The sequence below is a fragment of the Musa acuminata genome, chromosome BXJ2-8, assembly GCF_036884655.1.
Source record: "Musa acuminata AAA Group cultivar baxijiao chromosome BXJ2-8, Cavendish_Baxijiao_AAA, whole genome shotgun sequence".
Classification (NCBI taxonomy): domain Eukaryota; kingdom Viridiplantae; phylum Streptophyta; class Magnoliopsida; order Zingiberales; family Musaceae; genus Musa; species Musa acuminata.
The window spans coordinates 7,085,720-7,097,916 of NC_088345.1; the positions used below are offsets into that span (position 1 = coordinate 7,085,720).

At 38.6% G+C, this 12,197-nt stretch overlaps 3 protein-coding genes across 7 annotated transcripts; 2 read left to right on the top strand and 1 right to left on the bottom strand.

The window, feature by feature from the left end:
* Positions 1–57: 57 nt before the first annotated feature.
* Positions 58–6,729, bottom strand: LOC103993397 (SAC3 family protein C). 4 transcript variants are annotated; one of them, XM_009413445.3, is made up of 9 exons: positions 6,368–6,729; positions 6,150–6,250; positions 5,385–5,606; positions 4,410–4,631; positions 4,220–4,305; positions 3,962–4,058; positions 1,018–1,110; positions 678–832; positions 58–344 (listed from the first exon to the last, which is right to left on the bottom strand). In XM_009413445.3, the coding sequence occupies exons 1-9, from the start codon at positions 6,597–6,599 to the stop codon at positions 329–331; spliced, it is 1,224 nt and encodes a 407-aa protein (XP_009411720.2). In that variant the 5' UTR covers positions 6,600–6,729; the 3' UTR covers positions 58–328. The 4 variants fall into 4 exon arrangements, with proteins under 4 accessions (XP_009411720.2, XP_018685105.2, XP_064976545.1 ...); XM_018829560.2 differs by having other exon boundaries at positions 4,220–4,308; XM_065120473.1 differs by having other exon boundaries at positions 4,220–4,308; positions 6,150–6,245; positions 6,368–6,584.
* Positions 6,730–6,906: 177 nt separating this feature from the next.
* On the top strand, positions 6,907–7,669 carry LOC103994267 (NAC domain-containing protein 68-like). The gene is made up of 2 exons (XM_009414596.3): positions 6,907–7,344; positions 7,433–7,669. The coding sequence occupies exons 1-2, from the start codon at positions 6,934–6,936 to the stop codon at positions 7,529–7,531; spliced, it is 510 nt and encodes a 169-aa protein (XP_009412871.2). The 5' UTR covers positions 6,907–6,933; the 3' UTR covers positions 7,532–7,669.
* A 1,637-nt stretch (positions 7,670–9,306) lies between these two features.
* On the top strand, positions 9,307–11,748 carry LOC135618967 (probable E3 ubiquitin-protein ligase RHC1A). 2 transcript variants are annotated; one of them, XM_065120474.1, is made up of 2 exons: positions 9,307–9,450; positions 10,694–11,748. In XM_065120474.1, the coding sequence occupies exon 2, from the start codon at positions 10,742–10,744 to the stop codon at positions 11,582–11,584; it is 843 nt and encodes a 280-aa protein (XP_064976546.1). In that variant the 5' UTR covers positions 9,307–9,450; positions 10,694–10,741; the 3' UTR covers positions 11,585–11,748. The 2 variants fall into 2 exon arrangements, with proteins under 2 accessions (XP_064976546.1, XP_064976547.1); XM_065120475.1 differs by having other exon boundaries at positions 9,412–9,515.
* Positions 11,749–12,197: the final 449 nt, after the last annotated feature.

Sequence of the window (12,197 nt, forward strand, 5' to 3'; positions counted from 1 at the left end):
ATCATTTTATGTAAAATTGCTAGGAAGCAAATAGATTAGCTGGAATTTTGGCCTATATAACATAAATGCTGCTAATAGCACAACCATTTATCACTTGAAATTTCCCGTTCATTGTTACATTTTGGTTCCCTCTTGAAATCTTACACTTTACTACAGTCAAACTCTAAAAAGTGATGAGCAATTACACTGATATTTAGGTACAGTAACACCAAAATGTTCTCTTTGAAGCTTCAAATCTTCAATCCAATAGAAAGAGCTGAAAGGATGGATTTATATATGTTCAGCATACCCAAAACTCTTGATAACTGCCAGAGCCTTTTTTTCTGAATCATAAATCCTTCCTCCTGGTGGAAACATATGAACATGATTGGTTATGCATGCAAACAACAAAAAGGTAATTAAGAGTGGAAAAAGAAGTCTTTTAGGTAGGGTCGACGCTACACATAATACCAAGAATTGATAGACTATTACAATGAGTAATTATCTCAGTTTGGTTAAGTAGAATTGCGTCTAGCGCAATGGCAGAGGCGCGTCATCGCACATTATTGGCCTTTACAAAGAAGCAACGGATAAATAGAACACTTGCTACATGCGTCGTTACGGCAGCATAGGAGCAAAGGCAGCATCTAAACGTTGGTACTTATCATGAAAATATTTTAATCAAAAGACTGACATACCTCTTGACATCATCAATAGCAGAAAGGCAATAGCTCCGAAATCCTGATTTAGGCAAACTGAATTTTGTTTGTTTAACAGGTAATGCTTTCATTCCTGCTTCATCTATGCTTGTTTCAAGGCCACAAACATGGCACAGGTCCTCCAGCTCAGACTCCTAAATGATCAAAATACAGAGCATTAGATCTGCAGTTGAAACAATGGTTACCATTTTCGCCTTTCCTGGTTAATGGTAGTGTTTGATGTCACATTAATTTTGAATAGCCAACTTTACCAATTTTCTATTATTCTTATTTTTGCTATACTTAACAATCACATTCAATGGGAGAACAACCAAAGTACCTTGATCATCAGGATTTTTGATAGATGCATCAATGGGTAAGGATGAAGCTTGTACCCACTGTAATTGACATGTGAGATTGCTTGTGCACGAATCTGTATTAGAGAAGTATGCAAACTGTAACTTCTCCTGTAATTAGAAAACTTGCCAATGAAAAATAAACTGAAGTTACAAAAAACCAATCATAGGCATATTTAAGTCATGAAGTTTTACCTTAAGTCTTCAGAGCTATCATTACTAACCTTACATTGACATTCCTAATTAAACTTTAAAATGCTATTTTCTTGAATCTCTTGAAGTAATTTCCCATGAAGTGAACAACTAGCTGAAATGCCCCAACTACCCAGGTCCGCTACATGAATCTTTTTACACCATTGAGCTCTATATAAGAATATCTTTAATTAAATTTAGTCATTGATACGTATTATCATTGCTTCTATTAAAGTTTTTCTCAAATATCACTCTTTCTTTTTCGGACTAATTACATATTACCTCCTGTACTTAGATCATATTAGCATCATGGTTACTATACTTAAAAAATTTACATTGAGATTCTTATAATTCTAAAAGTAAAACAAATAGCCCCAATTACCATAACGTCGTTGACTACATTTATGGGAAACACATCACGTGCTAGATTGGCATGAAAATGATGGGTAAAAAGATAATTTTAATATTGTCGGAATGCCCTACCACCTGGTCCACCTCTCACTATGTCGTCGGGATGCTCAGGGCGTGGTCATCCTGCCTGGGTCTTGGCATAGTGAGAGCGACTGCCACCGAGATACTCAGGGTGTGATCATCGTCCCACCAAGCTCCTGGTGTCACAAGAGCGCGGCCCCTCCTCGCCACCAAGGTCACCCTCCTCGGGCCCCTCCTCGCAGTCGTGTAGCCTAGCACCCGCTACGACATCACATTAGTGCCACCTTAGGTGTCTGCGGCGCCCACATGATCGGCAGCCAAGCCATATTCCTCCTTCCAACTTCCCTTTGCTTGTCCCTTTACATGACACTACTCTCGTGGCTCGCCATTGGAGCTCATCGCCTTCATCCTCTTCTAAGTGGCCCAGCTCGTGTTGCTGTGGAAGGGGATGCATGGCATCAAATCGCTACAGAAGGCCAGGATGCCTAATGCTTGCTGACAAAAGGGAGAGTGCTACGGAAGCAGCGTTAGGATGCTCTCCCCCTTTCGTCAGCAAGCGTTGGGCATCCTAGCTTCTGTAGCGATTTGATGTCATGCATCCCCTTCCATAGTAGCACAAGTTGGGCCACCTAGAAGAGGACGAAGGCAGTAAGCTCCAGCGGCGAGGTGGTGAGCCATGGGAGCAATGTCACGTAAGGGGATAAGCGGAAGGAAGCCGAGAGGAGGTAGACAACCTGGCCATCGATTCGAGTCTCGATGCCGAACCAAGCATAGGCGACAAATGTGCGGAGGAGGACAACATGGGCATCACTGACGCCGAAGGTGACATCACGAGGACCAAGAATAAGACGTCATAGCGAGAGCTAGGCTACATGGCTACAAGGAGGGGCTCAAGGATGACCTTGGTGGCACGGAGGGGTCGCACTCTTGCCACACCATGAGCTAGGCAAGACAACGACCACGCCTTGAGCATCACGATAGCAGTCGCTCTCGCTACGCCAGGAGCCAGGCAGGACGATGACCACGCCTTGAGCATCCAAGTGACGTAGCGAGAGGTGGCCCAAGTGGCAGGGCATCTCGATAATATTGAAATTACCTTTTTGCCCATCATTTTCGTGTCGATCCAGCACGTGGTGTCACATGTTGTGTTTTCCGTCAATGTAGCTAACAGCGTTAGGACAAATGAAACTATCTGTTTCACTTTTATAATTATAGGGATTCCAATGTAATTTTTTTAGGTACAGAGACCGCGAAGCTAATAGGGTCCAAGTACAAGAGATAATATGTAATTAGCCCTCCTTTTCCCATACCAATAGTTCTAATCAATTTGTCTATGTATGTCATCTTAGACTATTCTTTCATTATATCCTCATTTGATTTTCTTGATACCTAATTGTTCACAGAGAAAAACATTCCTCATTCTTTTCTATTAACTCCACACATCCCCTCAAGAATCTCGACATTCTCATCCCAACTATTTAACCCTTTTTTGTATATAAGTTTCTTGACTGTCCAACATTCTACTTCATGAAACATGACTAGCCATACAACTATCTTATAAAACTCCTTTTTTTAAGCCAAAGCACTCGAAATATAGAGGAAGGCTTGTACTTAAGTAACTTGCAAAATAACTGAAATTTTCCTTTTTCATATTTGATGAATTTCTAATTGACCAATTATAAGAATATTTAAATCAACAAGTTTTATTCCAAGTCTTCAATGTTCGCATAATAAACCTTAGTTCACCAGCATTTCTAGAAAGAAAAAATATTCAAATATTATTTGTTTGAATATCTTGAAATGGTTTCCCAAGAAGGGTCATTTTGTAACCTTATCATGGCATAAGCCTCCCACCAATAAGGATATGCAACCTTACTCTTACAAGGAGAGAGATTCTGAAACTTAAACCCTAGATATCCAGATAGGAATGGAACACAACTTTATCATACCACTAATGCTCGCCTCCTTATCATAAAAAGAGAACAATTGAAAGATAAGGTAGCAACTAAAAGAAATATGGAGCAATGAAATATAATACTTTTGCTTCTTCCTATGTGTGTACTTTGATGGTCTTCTGGAAAAGAAACATAAAGCTGAAAATAAGAAAATAACTTCTCAAAAAACATATCTTTTCCCATGTTTTAATTAAAGGAGATATTCTGGAAAGTGTTTATGCACTTCAATAATTTTTTTAGTGCATGCTAAAGTGGTCTATTGCAAACCATAGAGAGTAAATGATAAAGACACAACTCTAGATGGCAGAACAGCAAGGCCTATAAAAACAGTGGATTACAAGAAAACAACCTCATCGAGAAAAGGTTCCACAAGACACAACTGCAGGTCTGATGCTTCAGCTTCCAGGCTACAAAAGAAACGCTTGTAGTTGCCCATTTGAGAGTACCTATCAGAAAGTGGAAAACAGAACAAGAGTAAAAATTCTAATCAAAAGAAAAGGAAACACATCAATCAAGCTACTGAAACATAGGGGAGCATCAATAATATAAGAATGAAGATCTAATGAGAAAGTAATACGACTTGTACCTAATTTTAAGCTAAGTTTACCTAATCAAAGCCCTCGCAAAGTGCATTTTCTTTGATTGAAGAATTGGAAGAGATAGTTGGCGATACCATAAAGAAAGTGAATCACCCTGCTGAACAAATAGAACAGCAGTGAAGTGGTCCTGTACTCTGATGAGTGCAACATTGACATGGAAAAAGAAATGATATATACACGGAGAAGCCAGAAACTGACCATTTTTGGGATCTTACCCCCTAGATGCAGAAGTACAAAAAATGAGTAAAACTCAGCTTCATTCGTGTGTAGTGACCTCGATAATCTATTAAGATCGTACAACTTGAAAAGAGTAAGGAGGCATTTCATCAGTTGCTCAATGTTGAGGTGGCACAATGAAGATAAGTCAGACTTCCCCCAACACATGGCAAGTCTATTGTGTGACACAACATGAAACTTGACCTGAAAGAATTTTGTGGATATCAAATGATCAGCACATTCCTTATATGCTTAATGGAAGACTTTAAAGAAGATGACATGAAAAGTTTTAGTAGATAATAAACCTCGAATAAGTCATCAATTCCAAGTCAAAAAAGATGGCATTCCAAGAAGGAAACACTGATAAAAAGGTAAGGTTGAAAACAGATGTAAAAAAATTTTCTTGGTATTTTGATAAGTCATATTATCCTAACACAGTAAATCTTAGTTTCGTACAAGAAGGAAACATGGAAAAGTTATTGATTAGAACAAATGAGACATAAATAACAATGCATCATGTTCTCTATTAACGGCATACATTGCAGAACTTCAAAAGGCAAATTTCTGGTTTTAAAGAAGTTCACAAGTTCTATTTAGCTATTCCAGATAAAGCATTATCAGATTAGCAATGACTAATGAATGGTTTCTGAGAACAGCCAGAAAAGCATCTGCTTATTTAGAATTAATTTAAATCAACTTAGTCCACTTTTTTATAGGACCTATATTGTTAACATGTTTGTTTAAATAACCAGAACGAAATTTGTAAATCAATGGCCAGATAAATAGTATTTATATTCGGTATCTTCACCAATGACCAACAGAACTGAAGATTCAAGATTAATAGCAGTGCTTCACCAAAAACCCTTGGAAACAACAGAAGAAATTGGCAAATGCATGAGAGATTTCAAATATTAACCCTGCAACTATAAGTACATGCATGTTGTAATGAACTTGTACCATTTCCTCATACATAGAAATTGCTTGGTCATCAATAATGTTCTGCATACTGAGATCTTGTCGAATGGACCTTGTTCTATCAAAAACAAAGTCATGAACAACTTCAAATGGATGCTCTTCAGAGTTCACCAAGTTTATAAGATGTTTCAATGTTCTTTGTAACACTGGAGGAGACCGTATATCTGATTCCTGTATGTCTACAGTGGAGATAGTTCTGCAAAACTAAAATAATAAAAATGGTCAAAGATATCTACAAGAGACTAAAAGTTAGATTACAAAAAATTATCAGATTTAGGAGAAAGAAAAGGTTGCAATTTCATCTAAAAGCCTAATATGCTGAACTGAGTCATGTGAATAAATAGATTGCTGTGCTTGGCAACAATGAAAACAGCAAATAGACTCATTACATAGATTACGAAGATCCCGATAGTTATATACACTGATTTTATAGTGTAAGCTGTACACACAAAGATGTCAAAGATACTATGGTACAAGAGAGAACAATGCTTAGAAGTCACTACATGTTGAGATTTAGTGAAAAATATCTATCAAAAGGTTACTTCAAAATTTCTAAATTTCACTATCAACATCTTCATAATTATATCACAATTCATCTCCTAAGATCTGCAAAGAAGATAGTCGAGACAAGTTCAAAATTTCTAACAATATTAAAGTTAGAAAGCCGAACCACTTTCTAATAATCGTTTGTAGTTTTCACTTGTTACAAAACTGCAAATGAAATATACAGCAGATTCTAATCTTTACCTTCTTCACAGCAAGATGGGGAGAAGTTCTTGCAGGATTTCCATTCAATCTCTCAAACACTGACAAATCTCTGAGCATCTCGCGCTGAGCTCTCTCCTTCGCTACAATAGCAACAGGCTAAAAAATTTCAACTATTCGATTCAAACCCTCGGCGAAACAAAAGGTGGCTTCAAATCCAACAATAAATCGAGCAACAGATAAGGTGGACTGAGCCGCACCTGGGCACATATCGGGGCAGGTCCCGACCAAGTAGGGGGAATTTGGCGACCGGAGATTGTCGTCGTCATCAAGGTGGGGATTACTCCTTTCCCGGAATGCTTCAGCGGAGGTTTGTTTAGGATCCCTGGCGGGACAAGATCTCATGGGTTTCCATATGGAAGACGAAGGATCTAGGGCTTTCCTCGCCGGCCGAAGCCCTAATCCTCGGCCTCTGCCCGTCCTGTCCTCCATGGCTTCCCCGTCCTTTTCTCCTCTCCGATTTCGGAATCCGATCACCAATGAGGCGCATCACAAATATACGGCGGAAACGTCCCCTATTAAAATGTTACACGTGGCGGATTTAATCTCCGTTGATTTATCTCACCCATGTAACAACACTTGGTCGCTTGCGGGTTGTGATCAGAACAGGAAACCATATCCGTAATGATCGGAACAGGAAACCATATCAGGTCGGAATCCTCCCCGTCTTCGGAAACCCTAGTGATGTCTACATATACAGTAACGAAGTCCGCTCGCTCTCTTGCGGACGTCTCTCCGAACTCATAGAGAGCAGCATCGAGCCACCATGCTTCCCCCAGGCTTCACCTTCCAACCCAACGACCAAGAGCTTGTCGTCTACCTCTGCGAGTGGATCCACCACATGCCTCTCTCCTGCAACGCCGTCGAGGAAGCCGACGTCTACTCCCAGGAGCCGGAGGCGCTCCTCCTCGGCCGGGAGAGGGCCTACTTCTTCACCACCCTCAGGACCTCCAGCTCCGGCTTGCGGGTGCAACGCCAGGCCGGAAACGGAACCTGGATGCTCAACACCAGCAAGACAGGCACGCCCGTCAACGTCGTCTGCGACAACGGAGATGAGGTCACCGTGGGGCACAAACGCAACCTGTCCTTTTACCTCGGCAAAGTCAAGAAGTGCACCGGATTCGTCATGGACGAGTACTTACTCTGTGCTCCACCCTATGATAAGAACGGCACAAAGGTGATCGCCTTCAGCTCCTACTGACTGATTCTTCGTCTCCGTGTAGCTTGCGTCCTCTTTCTCTATTGCTGATCCATATATGTTGCAGGATCAGAAGGTGCTGTGCGTGATCAGGCAGAGCCCGCAAGCCATCAATAATGCCGCCAAAAGAAAAAGAGAAGCGTCGTCGCTTTCAGAAATCTCCTAAGCAGATGCTCGAACCGATTTTTCTCATTTTATTAACAGCATGTAATGTAGATAATAAAGACTGTCATATGTATCGTATCATATCATACCACCGTATGTACCGATCTAATAATATACATCGATATATTTCATTGTATTACGTATCAATACATTCGATATGATTCAATATGTATGTGTCGATAATTGATTGATATATTAGTACAGATCGATAATATGAATAATTTATATATTTAATATGTTAATTTAAGAATACTTTTAAGTGACCCAAATCCTCCAATATAGTAATTATATTATTTTAAACAAATAAATAATTGAGATTAAAAATGTGCATGGATTATCTTTTTTTCTTTCATTCTTCCTCTTCTGACATCTTTTTTGGAAAAAATTACGATGATATTTATACATCAGAAATCAAATATTTCAGACTTTCAGTATTAAGAATGAAAAATAAGCTTAACCTACTAACCTTTAAGAAAGGTATTTGATTTTTAAATAAAGGAATTCAGATGGGAATTGATACCATTAAAACTCCAATACTAGAGGATAGATAACATCGACACATGTTGTAACACTTTGATTTAGTTCCAAGATGGAAGAAAAAAATAATATATGTTGTAATATTTCGATTTAGTTCCATGATGAAAGTAGGCAAATATTTTGATTGATTTAATTCGATTGTCTGGTAACACGAGTTTAAATATTTTTTATTAGTGGTCCAAGCTCGACTAAGTTAGTAATTAAACATAATAATAAGAAGTTCAAGTAAGAGAAATCAGACAATGTTAGTTTAGGAGGTAACAAAATAAGTTATTGGATCACAACACATCTAGTTAAGAAATCGAGTTTAAGTCTTATATTCAGTTAAAAGATTACATATTAGAGAAGGATCATTTATGAAAAAAATCTTAAAATTTTGAACCTTGGTAGGTCAATCAAAGCAAACATCAAGTTTATGAACCTAAACCTAGTTTGATCTTGTAAATTTAAACTTGAGTCAAGCTTAACCTAATTCTAATTATATTCTTTTTTTCCTTATTTTTGAATGAAAAAACCAAAATAGATATTTTCATCTACCTTAATTTAAGCTTGTGAGGTCGCTATATATTAGCTTTTTAAATAGGTAAAAAATGATATATTAATTATTTATTATATTACTTAGCACAAACTCAGAGGATTTATAGTAAATCCATATGTGGGTAAATACGATTAATATTAAAAAGAAAAAAATAGCAACACATGTTGGGGTAGGGAGAGGCTAATCGAAACAAGAAACAAGAAGAAATTGTAGAAATTTACATCAATATTTATCAGTATTATACGTTTTTTATTGATTCCCAAATTCAATAACTTGGATATTTTTTCTTATTACCTGGATATATAATATTTATTTAAATATTATTTATTCGATTCAGAATTAATCCGATCCCGAGAATAAATACCCAAATCAGATTTAGATTCGACTTCAAAGAAAAGTTGGCATTCAAATTATTGATCACATCATGGATCCACGGGCATTGATCAAATGGACGGTCCTGATAACAGTCTTGGATCATTAACTGACGATACTGCCATCCTTCTCTGCAGTAGTTAAACAACGACCCACTTGGTTGCGTCGGACAATCAAAGAGAACAACCTAAGGGATCGGTCGCGTCCATCATCGAACGGACGGCGCTGATCTCTTTGATTGTTCATTGAACGGCTGGAACGAGACGATTGAGGACCGAGTCTATATCTAACCGTTCGCCGATTGACGATCGGTTTCGCGTCCCCCATGGGAAGAATGGGTAGCGGAGAGCGAGCCATCCCTCCCTTTCCTCGACGTTGTCAGTGATGGGAGTCAAGTCAATCGTCGTTGTTCTCACAATCTGATCTCTCTTTGTGTGGATTTCTCTTTTTTTCTTCTCTTCCCGTGGCTTAAGGTACAATAGATCTTAATTTATTCCCCTTGGTTACTTGTATTTTGTTGTATGGTTCCTGTTGTCAGGTAAAAGAGCTCGCCTTGGCTTCCCGCAAATCTTTTCTTTTGTTAATTGTCTTGCTGCTTTGATTTGGTGAGCGAGTTTTATGTTCGGAAATAGACAAGGAACTGAAGTATGATCGGATGATTAGAGCTGCTAGCATGTTCATGTTGCCAAATCTTGATCTAGGGTTTCTTTTCTTTAATTTTTATTTAGCTTTGCAAGTAGAGGGCTTTTTGTTACCCCTAGTATTTTTTGGTTATTTTGGGAGAAGTAGCTGGATTGCAATTGATAATTAATGATATAGCAAGAGTATGTCCTCCCCTTTTGGTTTAGTTTTAATGTTATAGTTCATTTTTTTTGTTGTTGGCAATTGAAGTTGGTATGTGCTGGTATAATGATACGCCCTTTCTCATGATCTTTAAATTGATATTTCTGTGATTTAACACTTTTTTAAAATTACTGCTACGCTTCTGTTAATAAGTAGATGAGGAACCAAAGATTGGGTGATTAGAGATGCTAGTATGTTCATGTTGGAAAATCATGATCTAGGGTTGTTATTATGTAGCGTTTGGGGTAGATAGATTTTTGTGACCCTTAAGCCTTTGTTGGTTATTTTGGGAGTAGTAGCTGGATTGATCTTGATGATTGATGGCTTAGCAAGAGTATGTCTTCCTATCTCTGGTTTAATTTTATTATTACACTTGATTTTATTGCTTTGTTGGCAATTGAAGTTGGAATATGCTGGTTAAATAATATGTCAAAATGCCGTTTACCCATGATTTTTCTATGTAATATATTACGAGTTCAGAAGCTTTGTTAATCTTCTGTCTTGTGTTTTCCATTGGAAATAGTAGCTCCTTTGATGTGTAAATTATGCCAAATACGATGGGTTAACAAATTTATGTAATCTCCGGAGTGTTAATTGTGACTAGCTTTCAACACTATTATGATTTGGCAGTGCATTGATTTCTGATAAAAGCAACTAGTTTTCTCCTTGGTAAATGAAGGCAAGTAATTCTGGATGAAATTAAGGAATCTACTTGTCATATTTCTTTATGCACACAACTGAAAGAAAAGCATATAATATTAACTCAATCTCAGTGTGCTGTTGATTGATGCTATGCATGAGGTTATTTTTAATTCACAATTCTGTTCAAATTGAAGTGAAGATTTTGTTGGGAATTGCTTGAGTTTCTTGCAGATCTTGGTTTAGATACTAGTGATAGGTTGAAGTAGAAGAGAGCGAAGGATGTCAAACAACAGGAGCACGCACTGGTGTTACCAGTGCAGGCAAAGAGTCCGACCTCGTGAGAGGGACATGCTCTGTCCCAATTGTGATTCTGGTTTTGTGATGGAGCTTGATGAGATGGAGGACACCATGAGCCACTTTGTTGGGATGGATCCTGATGCTGTTCATGAACCATGGATTAATATGATGGAGGCCATCTCTGTTATGATGAGGGAGGGGAGGACGGGAAGAAGACCTCACGGTGGGATCATGAGAAGAGCCAACATGAATTCAGGTTTTGGCATGGAATTTGGACCAGGACCTTGGTTGCTCTTTAGGGGACAGATCCCAGTTCATGCATTCGAGGACCATGGATTGGAAGTCCTCCTTGATGGGCATCATGGTGTTGGAGTTCGACGGACTGGCACGGCGGACTATTTTGTTGGTCCAGGGTTGGATGAACTGATTGAACAACTGATGCAGAATAACAGGCACGGACCACCACCTGCCTCACAATCATCTATTAATGCCATGCCCACCATAAAAATCAACCAGAGGCATCTACATGGAGACTCACACTGTCCCGTTTGTAAAGAGAGGTTTGAAATAGGGTCCGAGGCACGAGAGATGCCATGTAAGCATTTCTATCACTCTGAGTGCATCATCCCATGGTTAGAACAGCATAACTCATGTCCAGTTTGCCGTTGTGAGATGCCAACTCAGGGTTCTGGCAGTTGCAGCAGTTCAAGATCGAGTAATCAAAGTCCAGGTAGTAGTTTGAGAAACAGTGGACGTTCACGCAGGAGTCTATGGTCATACTTGTGGCCTTTTCGTTCTTCAAGTTCTAATTCTAGTTCTAGTTGAACCCAGTTGCTGTAAGCATTCTGCTACTAAATAAGTTTGGTTATTCTGGGTAGCTTTGATCTCTGTTAATCCATGGCCTTGTTATATTGTGTTGTATTTCTCAGCTTAATCGTTTGAAAAACTAGTGAATTTACTTGTTTAAAAAGATGTGTTTGCCCATCAAATAGTGGAGTGGCTGGTGTTTTTGTGCTTTATAACTTCTGATTAAATGGTGATTGTTTGCTCATTTCCACATCTTTTGTTCTTGTACCAAATTTATTGGGTGCTATTACACAGTTTGTTCTATGCTTTAGCTGTGCTATTACACAGTTTTGAAGAATAGAAAAAAATATTGCGAATGAGTGTTTTATTGAAGTTGCATTTATTTTTGTTTTCTGCTTGCACCTTTGATCTGGGGCCCAGATCGTAGATGGTTGGTCAATTCATTTCAGTACATGCCTAACAAATTCTGAAGTTAAAGCTGTTCAAAGTGTTGCCCGAATCATCCATTGTTATTGCATGTCTTAAGTAGGCCGTGATGCCTCCTCTTTCATAACTTGCGCTTCAATTCGACAATACTTGTTATCTGTTTGTGGATCATAGGGCATCACACATTTATCAGGAAGGAAACTAT